The 22883-nt window shown below is 50.0% G+C and overlaps 1 protein-coding gene across 5 annotated transcripts in view; it reads right to left on the reverse strand.

Moving 5' to 3' along the window:
- The window catches only part of ASAP2 (ArfGAP with SH3 domain, ankyrin repeat and PH domain 2), a 177173-nt gene that overhangs the window by 7363 nt on the left and 146927 nt on the right, over nucleotides 1-22883 (reverse strand). For 3 of the 5 annotated variants that reach the window (XM_046662930.1, XM_046662928.1, XM_046662933.1), the window contains 8 exons: nucleotides 17398-17587; nucleotides 15890-15975; nucleotides 13857-13972; nucleotides 12584-12651; nucleotides 11099-11212; nucleotides 8783-9035; nucleotides 6090-6224; nucleotides 4184-4352 (listed from right to left, as the gene is read on the reverse strand). In XM_046662930.1, the coding sequence (XP_046518886.1) occupies nucleotides 4184-4352; nucleotides 6090-6224; nucleotides 8783-9035; nucleotides 11099-11212; nucleotides 12584-12651; nucleotides 13857-13972; nucleotides 15890-15975; nucleotides 17398-17587 (1131 nt within the window). The remainder of the gene's footprint in view (nucleotides 1-4183; nucleotides 4353-6089; nucleotides 6225-8782; nucleotides 9036-11098; nucleotides 11213-12583; nucleotides 12652-13856; nucleotides 13973-15889; nucleotides 15976-17397; nucleotides 17588-22883) is intronic. The other 2 variants (XM_046662932.1, XM_046662931.1) reach the window with 1 other exon arrangement.

Consider the following 22883-nt stretch of genomic DNA (forward strand, 5'->3'; position numbering starts at 1 on the left):
GTGGTGCAGTGGTTAAGTTCATGTCCTCCACTTCAGCGGCCCAGAGCTCACAGGTTCAGATCCAGGCGTGGATCTAGCAATGCTCATCAAGCCATGCTGTGGTGGCGTCCCACATAAAATAGAGGAAGACTGGGGGCTGGCCCCGTGGCCGAGTGGTTAAGTTCGCGCGCTCCGCTGCAGGCGGCCCAGTGTTTCGTCAGTTCGAATCCTGGGCGCGGACATGGCACTGCTCATCAGACCACGCTGAGGCAGCATCCCACATGCCACAACTAGAAGAACCCACAACAAAGAATACACAACTATGTACCGGGGGGCTTTGGGGAGAAAAAGGAAAAAATAAAAAAATCTTTTAAAAAAAAAAAAAAAAAATAGAGGAAGACTGGCACAGATGTTAGCTCAGCCACAATCTTCTTCACCAAAAAACCCCCACAGAACTCACTGGGCAGTGACAACACAATGCCATCCATCCAAAGTTGTCTTGGAGTTACTCTACCATCACCTGCTTTGCCTCCACCCACCTGTCCTTTCGGCCAGACTGAGATGAGAGAAAGTGATTCCATGAAACAGGTACAACCAGGTGAGTCTTATACTAGAGAGGAAACTCTTCCAGCAACCCTGGAAAGAACTCTCCTGAGAACCAGAGAAACAGCAAAGACTCAGAGCAACTAGAAAAACATGCCCAAGACCATGGCAGCCAACACCCACTGTTCTCAGAGTCCCTGATGATGGCTGGCCGCTGACTGGTGCTCATCTAGAACTTCAGCACCTGATTTGGTCTCTTAAAGAAAAGCAGCTCAGAAAGAGCAAACCCGAGGTGTACGGGAAGAGACACGCAGCTGGTGCAAGGCACAGCCTGTGGCCATTTGGTGTGAAGTTGAGAGCAGATTCCTTACAGCACAACTCAGGAACCGATGAGACTTCATACACGCTGCTTAACGATGGAAGGCAAGGGTGTGCACGTTACATTTTAGAGAGAGAGCTTGCAAAGCAGCATTAATAATGTTCTGAGAGTCTTCTGTTAAAAACAGCAGACAGATACATTTACTTCCACTTTCTCCCGGGGGGAAAAAGATTTTTAAAAAAACTTGAAACCAAAAAGAACAAAGAGAACCAAAAAGGAAACAAAATTTTAGAAGCTGAGAAGGGAAGGATGAATCATAACCCTCCTGGGTCATCTGAGGAAGGGGAACCCTAAGCACAGCAAGGGAATTCCTGAAGACCCCAGCTGTGCTTTCGAGGCCTCCCACTCAACTCTGGGAGTACGGGATAAGGCAGGGCAATAAACACAAGGATTGACCAAAATCTGCTTAAGGAGCTACTGAATCCTGCATTTCCACCCCAACACTGAATGGCCTAGCAACTGGCCTCCCCCTACCCCAGTGAAGCCCAGAAGCTTCTATGCTCGGAGAGGGTAGAATAGAGAGCCTCTGGACTGGTGGATGCCAACTGGTGGATGTTGGGAGTATTAAGATACCTAAGTAAAAGCTTAACTCTATTTCTATATTCAACTCCCACAAAACCTGTTCCCTTCAGGCAAGAGACTAGAAGACCGATCTCTAACGAACCTGAGTTGGTCGGCCTAAATTCAGGGTTCCCCACAAAACAGACCAGCGAGATCACTCCGCAGCGAAGCCCACACTGGCAGCTCCATGCAATAGGGCGCGGCCTGCCAATCAGCATTAACACCTCACCTGAACCAGCAACTCACAGGCAGGGAGCACCACATTCACAGGGAAAAGCCTCTAACAGAACAGACGTCAAAACGAAGAAAAAAGAACATGGAAGAAACAATTTATGCGGAAGAATGAAAGCTAAAATTAAAAAAAACACCCCAAAACCCATCATTAACAATCTGAAATGAGAAAATGATTCCATGAAATAGGATACCATTAACTTGACCATTATAATGATAGCAGAAATGAAAAAAAGAGAACTAGAAAACTGAGAAAATCTCCCAGAAAGTAAATTTAAAAAGCAAGCAAACAACGCAAAAATGGAAACGCGAAGGCGGCAGAGAGCTGGCCCCTCCGCAGCGCGGAGCGGCCGCGGGAGCAGCTGCCTAGGTGGGGCTGCACTCCCAGCCCCGGCCTCTAGGTGGGGCCGCGGGACTGGCTCTGGTCAAAGGAGCAGGAGCGTCTCTCCGGCGTGCCTCCAGCTGCGGAGGTTAGCACACCTTCCCGGTCTCTCCCTTCGGCAGTGATCCTGGGCCCAGGGGATAAAGATGGTGGAGTCAGAGGTAGAAGGGCTCTGGGTCTCCGACTCACCGGACTGCTGTACAAGCAAGAACATGGACACACTCAGTTTCGTGTGGGCAGCGAGTCAACCTCTACATATTAAACCACTGAGATTCAGGGGCAGGCTGCTAGAGCAGTTAGCTTATGCTAAGAAAAGAGAGAAGATGACACATGTAGAGGAAAGGCCAAGGGATTTGACATCTGAATAGTAAAAACTATGTTAAAAATGAGAACAGAAAAAATAGAAGGCATTAAAACGAATTCATGAAATCTCTCAGACCTGAAGGATGTAGTCTATACCCTGAAAGGCCATATTATCTACCTGGTGGCTCAGATGAAAACAGACCCCCCCCCCCTCCCCGGGGAGTCCGAACCCCATCCATGGAGGGGAGGCCTGAGAGAGACGGGGAAGGCATCTGCCTGCCCAGCGACAGGGGAGGCTTCTGCACAGAGCAGGAGGTGGAGGCAGAGATGGGAGATTTGTTTCACAAGGGTACTGATCAAGAAAGTCAATGTGGGAGCCAGATTTCTCACCATCAGTCAAGGGAATAACAGGTACAGACGGGGAGAAAATTAGAATGAACCCTGAGATGCTTTTAAAACATTGCCCCCAAATTCTTTCCTGAGCACTGGAGACTATGACCACCTCATGCCACTGCACCACCCCCACCCCACCCCACCCCCGACTGAGTCTGGGCTCTGCCACTAACTGCCCAGTAGCATAAGGCAGAAGCGATGCCCTGCCAGTTTCCAGGGCCAGGCATATCTCTTGGGACTTGTTCTTGGGCCTAGCCACCATGATGTGAGGAAGCCCTCACCACATGGAGAGGCCGCATATGTGTAAGTATTCTAGCCAACAGCCCCAGCTGGGGTTCCAGCTGACAGCCAGCATGTGTGGAAAGGAGAGGCCTCCGAGGACATTAGCCTCTAGCTAATAAGGCACTTTCTGTGTCGTACCATCCTCAGCCTGAGTCTTTTCGGCTAAGGCCCCAGATGATGTTAGGCAAAGACATGCTATCCCCACTGTGCTGATCCAACTTCCCGACACAGGACATGAGCATAACACGATGGCTGTGTCTTAGGTCAGTAAGTTTTGGTATGGTTTGTTACTAGAACAATCAAAACTGGAGACAGTGTGAACTCACGGATTTCAATCAAGACAGAAACAGAAATATAGAGCTAACTGTGTTTAGATGTGTATATATGCATGGATATATACATATGTATCCATGGGTGTGTGTATCCCTAGTTCTGAACACTCGGAGGGCCTGGGAGCGGTGACACTCCAATAGCAATGAGCACACACAGCACCCAGATCTTGGCTTCCAAATATCTTAATATCATTTCCACTAAAAGGAACCATTTCCCACTATCAGGATCCAGACTGAGAGCCATGAACTGGATCCCTTTGCAATTAAGGATGTTATTTGAACAAGTGGCGAAACTTGAATGGGGTCTGAGAACTGACAGGTAGTAATGTATCCATGTTAATTTCCTGATTTTGGGGGTGGTTGTGTTTCTGTAGGAGCACATCCTTGTTTGTAGGAAATACACGCCCCACATTGCAAAGGGTCCATGTATTCAAGATAACCTGTGAGTGAGCAACAAACAGAACTCAGGCCCTGTGCCTTGAGGTCTTTAACTCCCAGAATCCCAGTGTCTGTACTAAACAGAAATCTAAATTCACTAAGTGGGTAGAAGATATACATTTGTATGAAATTTTTACAGTTTAAAAATTCTTGATAAATTATTAAGACACTTGAAACCTGATGAATGTAACACTTGACCTCAAACATGACAGTAGTGGAAACATGGTGGAGATTTCAAATGCTCGCACAGAAATCTCAGCAAGTGAAGCAACGGGGTCGTTGCTGCTTGGAGGCCCCTTCAATGCAAGAAGAAAAACAGCCAATGAGGCTGGCCCTGAGGGGAGGCGGAGAGGCAGTTACCCAGGAGCAGGCCTCTTCTGAGGGGGGCGGCTGGGCGGCTGGGGCGGCAGGGGCGGGGGCGCTTTGCTCAGTGGGCCCCCAGATGGGGGCGGCTTGCTCTGCTGGCTCAAGGCTTCGATCACACTGGGCGTTTTTGCTACTGGGGGTGGTGGCGTGGGAGCCAGGGGATCTGTGGAGAGAGAACAGAAGAGAGAGATACGGAGGATCAGACGCCAGGAGCCACAGTCCCATCTTCTCACCGGAGGCTCTCCCCATAAGGGCTTCCTTTTTTTCTATCGCTATTTCCTAAAGACAAAACCTACTTTCGCTGCAGATTTTCTGAAAACAGTCTTGGTGGGCAGTCCTTCCCAGCCTCGAGTTAGGGTTAAAATGTGTCTACGAGCCTGTGAGAATTTTCTTTGCTAGAACCCCCTGTGGGGAGGCCAACATGGTTTTCAGGTGGAGCTCTCCACCCTGACGCCTGGGGGACCGGCAGCAGGAGGCTGAGGCCTGGGCAGGGTCTGGTGCTAGTCCTGCCCTGGGCATCTGGGCCTTTGGGGCCAATTCTCTCTTTGCTTCAGCAGACCCACCGGCCCGACCCATTTCATGAGGCTGCGAGCAGGTCGATCTGAGGAAAGGCTGTGAAGAACTAACTGCAGAGGCTCCACATCTGTGAGCGGCAGGCTGAAGAGTTGCCTCTTCTCTGTGTTTTACAGAGAGCAGGCTAAGGCTAGAGAGGTATTGTGCTCCCACCAAGGGTCATGGAGCCAGCAAGCAGGGCTGGGCCTGGGGCCCGTGCCTCCTGCCCCCGTCCCCTTCTTTGACAAACATCAGCGCTCTCCCTAAACATCCAGCATTCTCATCCTGTTGTCCTCGTTGAGGCAGCAACCTGCCTCAGGACGGGATGCTGACACCTAAGGAGTTAGCAGCTCCTCTCTCCCAGGATAGTCGGGGGTGGGGGGCAGCAGCGCGAGGGGCTGGCTGACCAAGAAGGGATCTTTCTTTTCTCTTTATATTTGTATCCTTGTTTCCTTTTTCTGCTTTAAAGGAAAAATCAAAAGGCAGACTCTAGTAGGCAAATCTACAGCTCAAGGGACACGAGACTGAGAGGCAGAAAAGTGGGTGTCTTGGATGTGCTGGGTGACCCTCAGGACCTGCCGGCTGCTCCCTTGTGGTTTGACCTGAACATGTCTGAGCTGGACACCGTACACACCACCTCCACCCCCCAGGAAGACCCTCCCAGACACAGCTCCCTGCTCTGCTACCAACATACACACATATGGCACTGACTGCAGCTGGGGCTGGGTGTTCTCTCATCTTAAGTGAGGTTTAGGAAGGCTGGGAAAAACTCTCAATGCTCTCAAGCACCCCCAGAGATGCCGGAGCGCCTCCCTTCCACAGCGACACTGAGCAGGAAGGGCATGGCAGTGTCCAGGGCTCGCCTCATAGATCCAGTAAAGACACTCCTGCTCTGCAGGCTGGAGAAAATCCTCTTCCCCTGGCCCCTCCCCTAGGTTCTGGGACTTTCACCCACAAGTTGACATTGAAAAAAAACCTATGTGAGATTATAATCCAAAGGACTGCACCCAAATATTAACACCAAACGGCCAAAAGAAATGAAGCCCTGGCTAATGTGTGAAAGGAAGAAATGTCGCTGAAATGCTTGGGAAGACAGGGAGAGAGTGAGTGAGCCCCCCTGGGGCTGGGTGCGGGACAGACAGGAGTTTGCAGCTGGGAAGGAGGCGGCTGGAGGGCCTCGGGTTGGGGCTGTGGAAGAGCCACAGATCTCCACACAGCGCCAGCCAGGCAGTGTCTGCCAGTGGGCGTGCGGCTCGGCAGCCCTCTCCCCACATGGCTGCCGAATGCGCCCCCAGCCATCCAGATCTACAAAGCCCACTGGCAAGAAAGGAAAAAGGAAAAAACGTACTGGTAGATGTCACGCGAAGAGGGGGCAGCGGTGGGTGGACAGCTGGCGGATCTGACGAAGATCGCTGCCTGCTTACACCGTCCACACTTACAGAGTTTGTCTTCCACAAGGCGTTAGCTGAGGAGGCTGTCTGAACTGCACACACGCGCACACACACATGCACACACGCGCACACGCAGGCATGCACACACACGCACAAGCACAGAACAAAAACAGAAACAGAACACTGCATTATTGATCCTCTCCCTTTTAAATTGGTAAATATGACCCTTCTAGAGTAGCATTAAGACCACACATAGAAGGCCGATTTTTTAAAACTCTTGTCTCTGGTATTCTGGAAGATAGATACTGATACATGCCAAACCAATGACGCTTCTGGGAAAATTCCCAGCTGGTTTTCTCAATCTTACTGATTTTATTTCTCACATATAAATACTGTTTGAAGAGAGAAATGAGTAACCACAATGACATGTCCTGAGCATTGTGCTCAGGCTATGGAACATCTGGGCCTCTCCCGTCAAGTCCTCCCCCTGGGCCCGTGGGGGTCACTGCCTTGCACACAGGAGCACCTGTTCTCAGACAGAGCAGGTGGAGAGAAGGGGGCACATCAAAGACATCAGGTGAAGGACTCTCTCCCACCTCCCACAGACATATTTCTGGCTGGAGGTCGGCAAAGATGACACCAAGTGGGCTCAAGTGACACACCAGGGAGATGGCACTGTCTTGGTCACAGTCCTTCCTCTGCCCTGAAAAGCTCCAGGCTCTTCCTTGTTGAGGGGCATCAACTCGGGTGCACAGGGTGACCCTGTCTGAGGCTGTGCATGGCCCACACAGGGGCTTGGGCTGAAGATAAAAATGGGCCACACTGTACAGGGCTGACCCAAGGACCCAGAGGGAGCCTTCGCACTTCTGCCGGGGACTAGGTCTGCCCCAGGACAGGGCATGACAACGACAACTCCCTCTGCTATGTGTCTGTGGGGACTCCATGCTGGACCAAGTGTGGACTAGATGGAAAACACGGGAGACCGTGGGGGAGACCAGCAGGGATGAAGTGCAATCTACATCATCAAAGGAAGACTTGCAGCAACCACAGGAATGGCAAAAAGAAATGGGAAGGAAAAATCCAAACTGTCTCATTCCAAGACTTTAGGAAAGCAAGAACTAAAGATAAAGAGCTTCTCATTCCTTTCATATGACCCAACAGAGCAAAATAAACTCTCTCCTCACATGACACACACAGTGAAAGCCACCTATGGGGTCGAAATGAGCAAATCATTTTAACTCCAGCGTTACAAAATTAACACCCATTCACAGGAGACGGGAAGAGGATGGGAGAAGACAATGAGATGCCCCCACAAGGACCCAACTACCACTGCTGCCCTCACCAGCCCTGACCCGCCTGGCCAGCCCAGTGAGGGTGACAGGGAGCAGGCAGCAGCTGTGGGACTGACTTTTGAAGCTTCCTTCCTTGATCTGGGGCCTCTCCCTCAAGCTTAGCTGCGGACATTACCTGGGATGCAGGCACGCATCTGGGATGTGATGGGCTCTGTGGGGGAGGTGAGTGGGCTGGTTCTGGGGCGGGTTTCCTCCTGAGGGGGGTATGATTCAGTGACCCATCAGCCTTCTCTCAGCTCCTTGAGTGAGAGGGTCTGTGAGTACCCAGGACAGCAGGGGTTGGGGGACCAAGCCACAGTGTGAGCATAGATTCAGCGTGGTGGTCTGCTGCTGTACCCACTCCTCAGCCCAGGCCTCATGGCACTCACCACCAGCAGTCGCCCACAACCCCTCCCAGAGAGCAGCTACTGCACAAATGCAATTTGGACTTACTTTTGTGACCTCCCAGATGCCTGGACATCTGCGGAGGCTCCTGTCCTGCCCTCCCATGGGAAGCTTGCTGGAGGCCACTGGCCATGTCTGGCAGCCTCAGCCCAGAGCTTGCTAGACCTGCCTTCAACGGAGCATAATGGCCAGCTGGCCTTCAGTGCTGAGCAAACTAGTTAACTTTTGGGGGCTTGAGTTGCCATTTTTATAAAAACAACAAAGATCACCTGTGGAGTCAAAGTTGCTATGTTGTGACACAGCGATTGAGGTAAGAGTCCCAAGCTCTGGCACTTCAGGCACTGGTAAGACCCACAGGGATTATTTTGTGTTTTTACAGTTAGGCTGAGCATTGTTCCCCAGATTAGCATCTTTTTATCCTTCATTTCAAGGGAATCATAGAGAGAAGAAATAATTGCAGGTGCCACAAGCTGGCTAGTGCAGGCAGGGGAGGAAAAAAGGAAAGAAGACTGAAGGCAAAGGGAGAGGTAGTGAGTGGAGAAAAGCAGAGAGAAAAGGGCCAGAAAGAAGGTCTGCAGGCCAGCACCTCAGAGGCCAGCGTCGGGAGCTGACCCGTCCACCTCAGGCCCACCATGGTGGAGCCCCTGCATCACCTGATGCCACACATGCAGCTGCCACACCTCTGCCCAGAACAAGAACAAAGATACTCTACCACGGTTGGGCATCCTAAGAATGAGGGAGATCCTTTAGGAAGCAAACAACATAACTGCAAAACAAAAGACCCACATGAAAAAACCATCCTGATGCTGGCCCAAATGTCGCCTAGTTGGGGGCAAAGCAATGACGAACTTCCCAAAGCAAAACCCCAAACCGCACCCCTCACGCATCGGCGGGGACTACCAACAGCTCAGTACCTTTGGCAATGTTCCGCGGGGGAAGTGGGGGTGCACTGGCGGTGCTGGGGGCTGCAGGCTGGGTGGGCGGTGGGCTGCCGCTCAGGATGGCTCCATATGTCTCGTTCTGCAAGATGCTGGGCGCAAAGCTCCTCTGCTTGTCCTTGGCCAGGCTGGCGGCGTCTCTGGCCAAAGAGGCAGCATTAGACTGCAGCTGGTTGGACCCCAGCTGGTAGAAGCTGATGGGCCGGTCTTCTCGCCGACTGGGACTGGGCTGCAAAGGGGTGGTGGGCAGAGCGTGTGAAACGCGGACACACTGATCTCCTGGTCACAGCATTCAGTCTCCTAGTGACAACCTCGTGTACACCACTTCTACTTGGGCATGGTGCACTTTGGCTCTCAGCCATGGCATGAAAGCTACAAGATTTGAAACTCATTCTTATCATGTCTCTTAATGGAAACACACAACAAAAAAGCCATGACTTACAATTTACAATTCTCCATTCTGTGGAAGATTTAAAATATGGACTATAGAGTTATTTCAGCCTAGCTCTGCATTTCACTCTGCTTCCCCTTCATAAACATGCTCTTACATTACAGAACAGTAGAGCTGCTCTGAGCACCCAGCTGCATTCAGTCCCAACAGCTTCATGACTAATTCAGGTGAGATCAATATTTTCTTCCCACAGAACTGGAGCACTTGATATTCTTCTAACTTGGGGCAAACCATGGCCCACAGGCCGCTGTTTTGTAAATAAAGTTTACTGGAAGACAGCCATGCCCAGTCGTTTGCATGCTGTCAAGCCACCCTGGCAGAACTGGGTAGTTGCAAGAAAAGCTGTGATATTTTAGAGCCACAGCCTAAAATATTTACCATCAGGCCCTTTAATAGTTTGCTGAGCCCTGCTCTACTTGAACCATGCCTGGAATCATGATTCGAGTAAATCAGAGCTAACTCATAATTTCAAATGTCAGCCTTCGTTATAACAGTTATGATGTTGAGCAATTAACCTCACTGACCCTATTTCTCATCTGTTAAACAGGTATAACTTACACTGCTTCTCTAGCACAGTGCCAGGTGCTTAGCAGGTATCAGTGTCTGCTGTCGCACCCCTCGTCCCCTCACAGGACCACCTGCCCAGTCGAGGCTCTGCCTAAAACCAGGCTCAAACCCAGCCCAGGTGTGCAGAGCTCGAGGGCTGGTGGCTCTTCACACATACTTTTAAATTCCAGCAAAGCCCAGGGCTGTGTGAACTAACCATGCCATCCACTCTCTGCTGGAAATAGCGAGTGGGTGGGTGAGTGTTGGCACTCGCTGCTGGCCTTTCACTTGGACTGTGCTGGATGACGCCACCTGCCGTGTCACTTGCCCACAGGACAGTCATGCGATGTGCGCTTGATGAAGAGGCACTCACTCTGGGGTGAGTGCTTCAAATCTACTTTTTTTAAGGTAGGTAAGCATAAAATTCACCTGCTCTTCTCACTTTGATACCATTTTATAGCTAACTTAGAGAAGAAACTTCTTATTCTAAGAAACAGTAAGTACAGATCTTAACTGCTCCATAAATAAGGACAGTCTAACAGGTTTCAGAAATGCCACATATATCTAGTTAGACATCTTCCATACACATCAGGACACTAAAGTCCTACAGCAAAGATAACAAACATGACATGGCATCCCCACCAACTCCCACACCAGCTACAAGTGTGGGCTTTGGAGTCAGGGTGAGTGTGACTCTCAGTTCTGAGCCATGTCAAGGGGGCAACCTTCAGGGGTCCCCCCCAAGTGTGCAAGACAGTGAGTCATGAGAAGGGAGCTGGACTAGAAGGCAAGAGCCCTCATTCTGGCCCCAGGTCGGTCTCTGCACACCAGCTTTGCTGTGGCCAAGACACCCTCTCTTTTGAGGCTTCACTGACCCCATCTGCTAAAGGGAAGAGCTGGACCCAGTGAGCTCCAAGGGTCATTTAATGATGTCACTCAAGGTCTGAAAGGTTGTCTAGGTGATAGTAGCGGAACCTGAACCCATAGTAAGGGAGCTTCCTCTAAAACCCACTGGAATCACTTTTCTTCATCTCTTTCCTTCATATCAAAAGGGGAGCACAGCTGCCTAGGATTACATAATCAATGCCCTTTAAATTAAAGTGTGTAGGAACTGGGCGATAGGGGATGGTTGTGGGAAGGGTAAAACCAAAAACCTGTGGAGATCAATGGAAGCAAAAAGTAAACTCTATTTCCTTCTCTACAAAACAGCTTTCTGCCCTAATTGCAGGCTAGAACCCACGATGCTCTGAATGAAGCTTATCACAACTCTTAACATTTTACCACCCGGCACAGACCTGCAATTTCTCATCCATGTCGTCATCGCTTTCATCCAGGTCTTCATGGAGCAACCGCCATTCATATTCAACATGCACATGAGAGTTAAACCTTCCTGATAAGGCTTGGGTGAGCTGAGAAGAACAAAGGACTGTCAATGCTGCTGTGCAGGCGCTCGGCCCTGTGACACGGGCAGCCACCAAGACGGCCAGAGACAGCAGGCGGGCAGCACACAGAGGGGAGGAGAGCGCTGGCTGGGGAGGGAGAGCACCCAGGCTCCAGTACAGGCCAGCTACTTAAATCTCTGGGTCTCAGGTTAAGACCCCGCCCCCAATTCACAGATGACCTTGAAACCCAAACTTGGTGACTCCCAGTTAGTACTTTGTAAACTGTTAAGTGCTGTACGCAGGCAAGGGGTATCTGTGATCTAAAGGATGATGGTCAGCCTGTAGGTGCTGACAACTGCGCCTGGGGGCAAACTCAATCTGAGAATGAACGTGTCCACAACTGTCACCTGGGCCTTTCTCAACCAGCACGAGAGAATTAAGCCCTGCAGAAAAGGATGTGAATGGCTATTTTCTCAATTATCTCAAGGAAGGTAAGACAGCTAGGTCCATTCTAGATGCACAGGAGAGAAGTTAATTCATTAGACACAATGGGCGTCTTAGCATATCAGGGCTTAATCTTTCCCATAGCCAGATAGTAGCTGTGTGACCTTGGGCAAGTTACTTAATCTTTCTATGCCTGTTTCCTCATCTGTAAAATGAGGATAACAGTAGAAACCCCGTTATAAGGTAGTTATCAAGATTAAATGAGTTAATGAACATAAAGTGCTTAGATGAGTCCCTGTTACTTATCCTACACTTCTACAGCATTTCCTATCAATAGTTCTATTTATTGAGCACTTACTAAGTGCCCATTGCTTTACATTCAACAATAATTCTCACAACCACCTTGCAAACTGGTACAGCTGACTCCACTGTACAAATAGGGAAACAGCAGAGAGCTGGCGTGACTTTCCCAAGGCACAGCAGGGGAGCCCCACTGCAAGCCCAGGTCTGCCTGACCCTGGTGGGCTCTGTTCACTGGCCACACTGCCTAACAGGACAGGAAGAGATGGTGCAGAACAACCCAAATGATTTGGGGTTGGGGAACAAAACAAGAAAGCCAGCTTTGGTGGGCCGCTGCAAAGGGATTAGCTAACAGCTCAGATTCCAGAGAACAGCCAACGTTGTGGTGGTCCCCCCCGCTGCTGTTCCACCCACCCAGATGATGCCAGGGCTGCCAGCAACACATCCAACCAGCAAATACCAATTTGAGCTCCAAGCAACACTTGGATGGGTGGTCACCTCCTCTCTAAAGACTCCCCAATACCTTTCTCCAAGTCACCCCATCTGGATACTGGGATCTGCTCAGGACCCATGCTGGGAGCTCAGAGAAAACCCTGCTCAAGGAGGGCAGGCAGGAAGGACACCCTGGCCCATCCATGCCAGGTGGAGACTCACCAGCTCCTCACAGTGCTCATGCCTGAGGCGCTTGGCGATGTCCAGCGGTGTCTCTCCTGACTCGTTAGCTAAAAGGAAGGGCCACAAAGGGAGGTGTCATGGCAAAAACAAGCAAAGGTCTGGGATTGAGAGGCACTTAAAAAAAGACACAGTGGAGCAGCACTAAATTAAACTGAATGTAACTAATGAAAGCCACAGCTTGTCTGACCCAATTGGGGCGAATCTGTTCAATAATCACATACAACTGCAGCAGTGTACCGTCAGTAAGATTTTAAAAGGCAAGGTTGGAGCTAAGCATGAAAATAAAACTGCTGAAGTAGCCAAATAATGAAAATCAATATCCAAACAGTAAGTCGTTGAATAAGGCAGTTCACCATAATTCTCTAACCAAAAGCATCGCTAGTCTAAGTTCCGGGCATCTGATCATAATGAACTTTACACCTCCTTTTAAGCAGTCCATAAATTTGAAGCTATATTTTCTTCTACGTAAGCCTCAGTCAATGAGGTTTGATTATTAACTTTTAAAAAAGAAACTCGGCTCCCCAGCAGGTGAGGGCCTTCTTTCTACTCTCGCTGCTCTCTGTTCAGCAGTTCTTCAGAAACACTTCCTCGTAACACGGTCACAGCAGCTGCCCTTGGCTAGACCGTGCCTGCCGGCTCTCAGGACCTCAGGGTCCCATGGGGAGGGAGGGCCAAGAAGACCAAGGGTCCCTCATGGAGGAGACTCGGTAGTTCCTTTCCATTATTATTTTCATTTTTCTTTGTGAAAAATATTAAGTGAAGGCTTAGGAATCCATGGTCTAAGAAATATAATATTACTAGAACTTGTAAAACTATTATTTTAAAATTCACCTCCTGTTCCCTTCCAACGAAAGGAGGGGGAGTAAATGGTGTCTCCCACCAGTAAACCTTCGAACCCAGAGCCAGGAAGGGGCTGAGTCTGATCCTGGGTGGGGGTTATAAATAGGAGGGCAAGAAGCCTCACACCATGTCCCGGTTGACCTCAGCATCAGTGAGGGCCTATCCTCTGCCTCTCATAGCCCACAAAACGCCTGCGGATGATGGAGAGTCTACGTAACAGACCGAGGAAAACTGCTGGTCAACACAAGACCGCAGCAGCCCTACAGAAGGCGCAGGGAGAGGCCCCTTCTCTTCAGAGAGCAGGATTTACTTCTCAGCTCCGACAGAGCCCAGTGTCTGGACTGTTTCCAAGAGGAGTGTAGGAACGCAGACAGGGGACAGGCCAGCAGGCCAGTGTGGACCGCCTGCTCACCGATCTCGATAGACGCCTTCCCCCGCAGCAGGAGCTTGAGGCATTCAGCGTTGTCCGTCAGGCAGCAGTAGTGCAGGGCCGTGCTGCCTTTCCCTGTCTGTTTATCCAGGTTCCCACTGGCCGAGAACACGACCGAGAGACAAAGAACAGTGAGTCACAGGACAGAGGACCAGGGACTGCCTGGGCAGGGGACCAGGGCACGTGTGCAGGGGAGGCGGCAAGCCATCAGACTGAGTGGGGGTTTCTCTCATCCCCCCATGAGGTGGGTGGGACACAGCGCCACCCCACTTGTGTGGATGAGGCAGCCTGAAGGCCATCAGGGAACTGACAACGATGGTAGAGGAGGCCAAAAAGGGAGCGAGGCACCCGCGCTGCTGCTGAGCAGGGGCCGAGGGCTGTATCCTACCTCCCGGGGGAGCCCTGAACCACCAGCATCCCTCCCACTTCTCTGTCAGTGTCCAGAGGCCACAGTGCCTATGTGGGCATCAGGAACCCTGTGTGCCTTGCCCTTCCTGTCCCACAGAAGGACAGAGGTGAGCTTTTTTCATCATATTATTGACACTCTTGCCAGAAAGGGGAAAAGCCACTTTTCCAAAGTGCAGAGTCCCAAAGCTCCTCCGAGCCTGCTCACTCCCGACTGCCCTGCAAACAGCCCAAGGGAGAATCATGCAGAGACTGTCTTCCAACGTAAAACAAGGCCAGCTTATCCCACAGGCACCTGTGCTCCTCAGCAGGGGACACTCCATGCAACCTACTGGTGGAGCCAGCCCTGAACCTGTGGCCACAGGTTCACTGTCCCCCTCTGAGGAGGAGGGACAGTGGGACTTTGTGCTGCCTGGACAGACAAGTGGGTACAGGAGAGTGACCACCAGAAGGTGATACCCACTGCTCCCATCAGGACAGAACCAGCTACACTTTCAACCTAAAAAGGGGCCTCATTTTCTGATCTCTCCTCTCCTTCTGCTGTCCTCCCTCCATGCTGGAAGGAACTAGGCCTTTCCTTCTCCTGCCCACGGAGAATTTACACTGAAGGAGGTGGCGTTGTTCAGCCTTTTAATCAAACGTTCACTGTGCCCCCGTTACGCGTGAGGCGCTGGGTGGTCCTCCAGGCTCCAGCAGAGGGCAGGGTCATCTGAGTGGCTTCCACTGCGAGTGCAGCAAACCCCCAGCTCCTGTGGAATGAGCTGACCAGCCCCAAGCTCCTCCACCTCTGGCCATTTCTTCACTCCTCCCCCAGGAATGGCAGGGAAAGGCAAAAATGCAAAATATCCCCTTGCCTTTGCACTGTGGAATTTCCCCTTCCATTTGGAGCACTATCAGTGGCTTTTAACCAGCACCTCCCCCTCCAGTACACACCCCCAAACCATGACTAGGGGTCAGGATACACCTCGACGGGTCTGCAAGTCTGGCCTTCTGCTGCCAGGCAGGTCACAGAAAGCACCCAGCAACGGGGCTCCTGGGCTGGGTGTGCTGCACACCCACGTGCTCTCTAAAAGCAACTTCTAACTAAACATAAAAACTTTTCAAGCCAAACAAAATGCCCACAACCCGGCACTGTGGTTTACAATCTTGGCTTAGAGCAGAGACGAACGAGTGGGTCTTCATGTGCCTCCTCCTCCACCCACGGCTTGGGACACACTCACTGGGTCTTGCGGGACACCCACTCACAGGACAAGCCCAGGGATGGCCCTGGCCACAGAGGGAGGTTGTGGGGGCCACAGACAGTCTGCTTTCCAGGGGCATGGAATTCAGCAGACATACCGACTTGGTGTCTCCCCGAGCATCAGAGACTAGGAGCTGGATCTTGCAGATACCACGAGGGCTGTCATTCCTCACACTCCAGGACTCTCTGGGATTGCCCTGGAACCCCCACCACACCTGGCAGCACTCTTCCTGTCGCACAATTCATGTTTAGACCTGGGAAAATTCCACCATCTTGGCCACACAACTGAAGCAATGAGGCAGCACCTGAGTCCTTCCTCAGAAACATAATGGAACAAAATGAAACACTCCCCTAATTTTAGAACACCTACCTGTTCTGAACTAAAAAGTCGACAATGTGAAGAGAAGTCCGGTCCACGGATCTGACTGCAAGATGCAGGGCTGTTTCATCTGGCTCCTGAAGACCAAACAGAGACATTCCAGAATTCCAAGGGGAGCATTCAATTTTGTGTCCAACGTGAGTGAAATTGTGAATCTCTCTTCCAAAAGCCTTTTTTATCATTTCTTTAAAAAACTTATCATTAAGATATATAGTGTCCCTTTAAACTCCATGGCAAACTCTGCCCATGGGAAGCTACCGTGTAGAGCCTGGGCATACTCCTCCTTACTCCATGGGAAATAAGGAGAAACTCAGAGGTTTCCTTTCAAGTCCTCTCAATCTTTCTGTCCCTGCGTCAATGACGTGAGCGGTTGCCTGTAGGCAGGGCTCTCAGTTCAAAAACTATGGGAAGGTTCCCTGGGCTTGCTGTACCTTAATCCTCTTATACCTGATCCCTGAATAAATATAAATGTATATTTTTCAAACAGGGTTAAAGTTTTTCATTCTATACTTACAGATAAGGCTATCAATGCCAATATCCAGACAGTCTCTAATTCATACTAGGGGTCCATGAGTACCACTGCCTTTTCTGAAAGTAAGTTTTGGCAGGAGAGGGAGAGACCAAATGGGGGTTGTTTCAGGCAGGAGGGTGGGTGAGAGAGCTGGAGGTGAAGGAAATATCCACGGAATGGGGAAGATGGGGCTGAGAGGGGCACTGCCCATTCTGCCTGCCCTGCTCGCTTGGTCAGCCAGGGCCACTCCCCTGTCCTCTGGCTGTGCCATAGCTCAGAGCAAAGCACTGCCCTGGACCCCCTTGACTTGAGTTCTCTCTCTCAGCCTCAACCACTGAACAGTAAGTCTCCATATAATGTGCCCAGCTGCTGAGGGGTGACCCGCAGCTGCATGTGTCTTTATGCTGAGGGTAAGGAGGTTTCAAGGAGGTGTGAGCATGTGTCCACAAGGACACACATGGAAGAGAATTAGGACACATACCAACCTGTGACACTGGTGGTTTCCTGTGGCCCGGATCCTGGTAGCAAGTCCCCATCCCACTTGAGACCCTACACTCTCGACAAAGTTCGCTCAGAAAATTGGGGGATGTCTCTCCCACTCGCGTTCCCTCAGAGAGGAGAGCTTGGGGAGCGGTGCCCCAGGCCATCAGAGCTCCCCTCCCCACGTGGCCTCGGGAGCTGCTGCTGAGGCCTGGCTGCCAGCTCCCGGCGTGCCCAGGAGGCGCTAACGCCGTTCACGGCTGCTCACAGACAACAGTGCTTCTCTCAAGTGCCAGGGCCTCTGGGAAGATGCTCCCTCATCCGGGTGGGCTTTCTTTCCAGGGCCAGCATTACATTTCTGGTTTAAGAATAAACCACCAATTTCTTCCCCCAGAACTCAGCGCTGTATCCTTTCAGAGTTACATGTCAGCATTTCTGATTACATTGCTTTGCCACTTTTTCCCCCTCTTTCTTTTCTTTTTTTAAAAGTAGCAAGCCACACTCTTACATGTCCATTGGCCAGTGGGATTTTTTCCGTAAGATCCACACCATCAGCGTATGCTTGGAGTAATCCAAAAATATCTCTTGTTTTGACAGCCTCACCAAGGCTGTGGAGTTTTGCCGTGTTATCCGCGTGTTTTTTCCTTGCATATTTCCTCTCAATGTACTTGGCAGTGATGTAGTCCTTTCTTGCATTCCTGAAATCACACATAATTGCCTTGTAAATGATTAAGGGCCTCTATTCAAATATAGCCAACATCCATTCATCTGCAACAACTTTTAAAAACTCCTGCCCCCACCCTCCTTGTAGGAAGCACCGGCAGGAAAACATGGTGGGGAAGCAGCGCCTTGTGGCTCCACTGCAGCTCCCGCATTCACTGCCGGGCCTCGGGCACTTTCAGTAAGCCGTGAACTCCTCTAGTTTCCGACACAAGAGGCAGCAAGGTCCAGAGCAGGAGTCCCGGGGCCTCACCCAGGTTCCCAGGGCCAGGTGCACGCCTCACTCAGCCCCTGCCGCTCTGGCCTCGTCTCTCCACTCGGCCTCCTGAAGCTCTGTGCTCCAGCCTCACCAAGCCATTTCCCTCACCACCTTGTGCGTATCTCCCTGCCTCTGCTCACCCAGATCCCTCTCCACCTTCTCTCCTAGGTAATCCACATGCCTTCAACATCCTTCATGGGCCACCTCCAGACCTCCTGGCCTGACCTCTGTCACAACGCTCTCTCTATTGGCCTACCTGCCCGCCTGCCCAGTGGGGCTGGAGGAAGTCTACATCTTCTCTTTCATGGGTACCATGCCTGGCAGAAAAGGGACTCACAACACATCTGATGAACCAAAACAAATGTCAATCTTCCCCATGGTCTATTTTCCAGCCTTCCCATGACACTGTGTTTACAGATGCCCCCTCCTCTCCAGGAAGCATGGAGGGGCAGCAGCTCCAGGGCAGCCAAAGACTGGCCTGGTTCAAGTCCTACCCCCACTACAGACTGATGCATCAGACAAGCATTTCATCTCTTTAGGCCTCAAGTAGTCTTATTTGTGAAAATGAGAACAAGACATCCTCATGGAACTGTGAGAAGTACATGAGTTGACATATCTGCTGAGAACACGGTAGCTCCTTAGGACCTTAAATAGTGCTGATGGACTTAAAAGAAAGCAAGAAAAATAGTAGCTCCTGGTCAAGACACCTCTCAGCATTTTACTCCAAGGTCCTAAACAGCAGCAGCAGCAATAAAAAACATAAGCAAGATTTTTGAGAGACACAGTAAATGCTAAATTATCTTTGACGATCAAATCAGAAACGACAAGGAACAACCCCAATACCCGTCAGCTGATGACTGGATAAGCAATGTAGTCTATCCATACAATGGAGTATTATTCAGCCATAAAAGGGGATGAAATACAGATTCATGCTACAACGTGGATGAACCTTGAAAACGTTATGCTCAGTGAAAAGAAGCCAGATACAAAAGGCCACAGATTGTATGATTCCATTAATAGGAAATGTCTGCAACAGGCAAATCTGTAGAGACAAAAAGTAGATCAGCAGTTGCCCAGGGCAAGGGGGGTGTGAGGGGACAGAGGGTTGAGTGTGAACTTAATTTTAGCCAATAGACCTACCAGAGATGTAGGGAGAGTGACATGATAGGATTGATCCCCTTGGTTTCTCTTGCCCACGCTTTCTGGAAAGTGTGAAATGCACTGAAATTTCTAATGTTCGGGCAGGGGAGGGCAGGCTGAATGAAAAGGAAGGTCCTGAATCCCCCACGGGCTGGTGGTCGGCTCTGAGAGGGTACAGGGCCATTCAGAGCCTGGACCCTCGGTCAGATGGCTCCACAAGTCCCATCTGGGCGACTTTGGGCCAGCTACTCGACCTCTGTGAGCACTGGCCTCCTTATCATGACAACACCCACTCACAAAGCTGTGGCAGGATTAAATGAGGTAGCACACTTAAGCACTGAGCACCACGTTCTGGAAACACCAGCTATAATTACTGTAATGGCGCGGAACGAGGAGGGGCGAACAGTGGCCCAGGACAAGGGGAACCTGGCCAGTTCCTTTCAGCGCTGTCACTTCTTGTTCCACCCTGCCACCAAGGCCATGCCTCCGGCGTCTGCTTTGACTGCTGGTCAGTCACCAAGCCCCTTACGTCAACATCATGGGAGTCCTGGCAGAAGTGCACAGGGTTCAGGAGTGGGCAGGTCAACTCCAAGCCCCCAGAAAGAAACACCACTACTGACTACCTTACCGAATAAATCCACCGCCCGGGTGTTTATAGAACACAGACTCTGCATGAACTGCAATGATCGACTTTTTCCACGCACTCCCTCATACAGGTACAGCTCCTGTGGGCTTACAAGTCAAGTTGAGATAAGCTGTCTCATTTGATCCTCACAACAATGCTATGAACTTTTTTCTATCTCTACCTTACAGAGAAGTAAACTGAAGTCCATCAAGGTGACATTAAATTTTGTTCCCTCAAATAGCTGGCAAGCTCCCTGAGGGCAGACCCCATGTTACTGGTCTAGGTTCTCCTCGCAGGACCGCCTCCCATAGCGTGATGCTCAGGGAACTGCTCAGTGACTATGTGGCTTGACGACGCCTATCTGACAACCTGTCTAATGATTTAAACTGTACAGGTCTCACGATGGGTGACCGGACTAGACAGCTACCAAGTTTTAGGCAGTTTCCACAATCACTGTGGGACAATCATCACTGTGACGTCCCCAGGAAGGAGCTAGAGATAAGTAAAGGATCCAGTTTATCTTTTCAATGTATTGTTCATCTGTACACGGCTTTGGGTCCCCTGAAGGTTGTCCTTAACATGCATGGGCACAGAGCACAGATCTGTTTTACGTAACACCGTGCCCCACGGCTTCATGAGGGACATTTACTGCCAGTGTAAGCCCCTCCCTTTATTTTAAAAGGCGCAGGATTTTAGAGAAAAGCAATGAACTTAATATAAGGATACATTTGGCATGTGTTCAGAAGGTGGGGCTTCTTGTACTTCTGAAGGAGAGGGCATGTTGAAGGGTCCCAAGTCATAGAAGAGAAACAGCTCTGGCCTCTGTAAGCAGACACAATCTGGCTGCTTCCCCCTTCCCACCTATTTATATTTCCCAACACCTCCAGAATCCATCTGGGGATTCACAGGCCACCAGAGGGTCTTTGGCTTCCCTTTCAACAGATTTAATCTGTAGATGGTGTGTTGTTCCGAGATAAAGCCAGAAAAGTACATTCCTTTTCATCAGGAAGTCAAATATTAGCTTATTTAAGTAGGCACAGAGCTGGGATTTTATCTTGAATTGTTGACTTATTAAATATGTATTTCCCATCATAAGCAACATATTGTGGTGGGAAATTCAAAAATGAGTAAGAAGCAATTTATCAAAAAAATACATGTAAATATGTAGGTATAAATATAAAATGGGATGAAATGCTTTAAAATAGAGCCAAATGCTACAGAAGCACAGAGAGACCAGCAATTAATTTCAACTAAGGAGGTATGAAAGTAGGTGGCATTTTGCCATTGCATTGATCACTGGCCCTCATTTTGAAAAAAAAGAAAGGAGTATAAACTTCCTTTTCATTTGTGCCACGGTTGGTGGGGATGGGTCTCAATACAGAGAGAACGTTTATATTGAAGGATTCCAAGCAGACAGTATTCATCTTTTTAGAATCATCTAGCCCCAAAATAAACTAATTTTCTACTCTTATAAAGCACCGCTGGTACTTGGAAGAAATTATTTATCATATGCTGTGTTCAAAATTGATCAGTATTACAGCTTCTCAGGAGACTGGTACCTTCACTGTGAGAGCAGGTGTCAATTAAACAGTAAACAAACATGTCATTCTGGACCAAAAAAACCTCCTTTACTAAACAGGATCTTCTAGCTATCCCAGGAAGAGTCAGTTTCCCCTGTAACTCTCCAACCAAAACCTAACTTGAGAGGACCCGAATTTTTCAGGGGATGTGGAATCGGTGCATGGCACTTATGTTGCCTCTGCTGCCCACACCCACAGTGACTAAGCAGAGTGGCTGACACCATCTAAGCACCACACGCTCTACTCACCATCCCACTGACGTCCAATGACTGTGAGGTGGGTGTGCTGTCTCCCTGGTTATCTTAAAGGAAAAAAGCTCAGAGAGGTTCATGAACCTGCCCAGGTCCCATGATCGGGTAAGGACTGGAATTTCTGTCCCATACTGCCTCTCCGGGTCTGGGCGAGAATATAGATCTGGAACTCAGATCTTCATCAAGAGAGGATAATAACGCTGTAAGCCTCATGCCTGGTATGAAGAATCACACATTATCTAATCTCGAGGAAATGCTACACCACAAAAATCCGCTACACGACTCAAACATGAACCGACTCTAATCAACACCAATCGAAGGCTCACCTCAGACAGCTGATACCCGAGAGGGTGTCGAATCCACACAGTGCCTGTCGTTCTTTTAGCTGTCTAAGCTCCCTTCCTGTATTGAGTTACCTTACCCGAGCAAAAGAACACAGGCCTGCAACTTCGTCTTCCCAAAGACATGCCCCCACAAAACGGTTAGAAAAATCTAAATTCTCTGCTCCTGCAAAGGGCCCATAAACTACCACCTACTTAAGAGTAAAACCACTCATAAAGCCATTGTTCACTGTTCCCAGTGTCCTTTAGGAGAACTGGTACCATCAATTCTATCTCAGGCTTATTCCAAAGAAAATGCTGTCTCTGTAAAGAAGTTTTTCTACTGTGTCTCATCACACATTTCTCACTTTCCCTCACCTGCCAGAACACTTTGGTCCAGACTCACCACTCAATGCACGTGCTGTTTCTTTTAACTGACCTGGGACCCCTCTCTCTCCCCTTCCTTCCGTCTGCTCACTTTGTGTCACACTCTAGTGGGTAAACCACTCCCAGCCCTGCTGCAGGCAGACCGGCCGCCCACCAGGGCTGAAGTCGAAAGTGGGCAGCCAGGCACTGCCCTGACCAGTTGGTCTCCCACCCACCTCTCTGAAGGCCCAGTGTGACCTGGTGATTTATGCTTTGTTTGGTAAGATTGGCAGGAAAACCCCCTGTAGCAAGCTCTGCCTCAGTGGGCCAGCTGGATGCATGATGAGGTACAAAAGCTTCTCAATCAGGTTTTGTGTCAACAGTAAAATGAAAACAAAAAAATTTTTTTGAAGGAAACAACACACTCCACATTTGCAAGGACAGTGGGAAAGAGAATGATACATAATCATGTATCTATGACAACTAACCCTCCCAGTGGCTCAGAATTTATGCGGAAAGAACTAAGGTGGGAGAGTGACAGAGGGTCAACGGCAGAGGCAGAGGCAGAGAGGCAAGGGTGCACCCACACACCACCAGCAGAGGGCGACACTCCCCACACCGCCCTCACATACACAGTGTCGGCTAATGGGCTTTCCTGTGGCCTCTTCCTAAGAAAAACAGCCACACCAAATTTCCATTTGGAAACCCAAAAAGGTTAAAGTGACTTAAGAAG

This window comes from Equus quagga, chromosome 5, assembly GCF_021613505.1.
Source record: "Equus quagga isolate Etosha38 chromosome 5, UCLA_HA_Equagga_1.0, whole genome shotgun sequence".
NCBI lineage: Eukaryota > Metazoa > Chordata > Mammalia > Perissodactyla > Equidae > Equus > Equus quagga.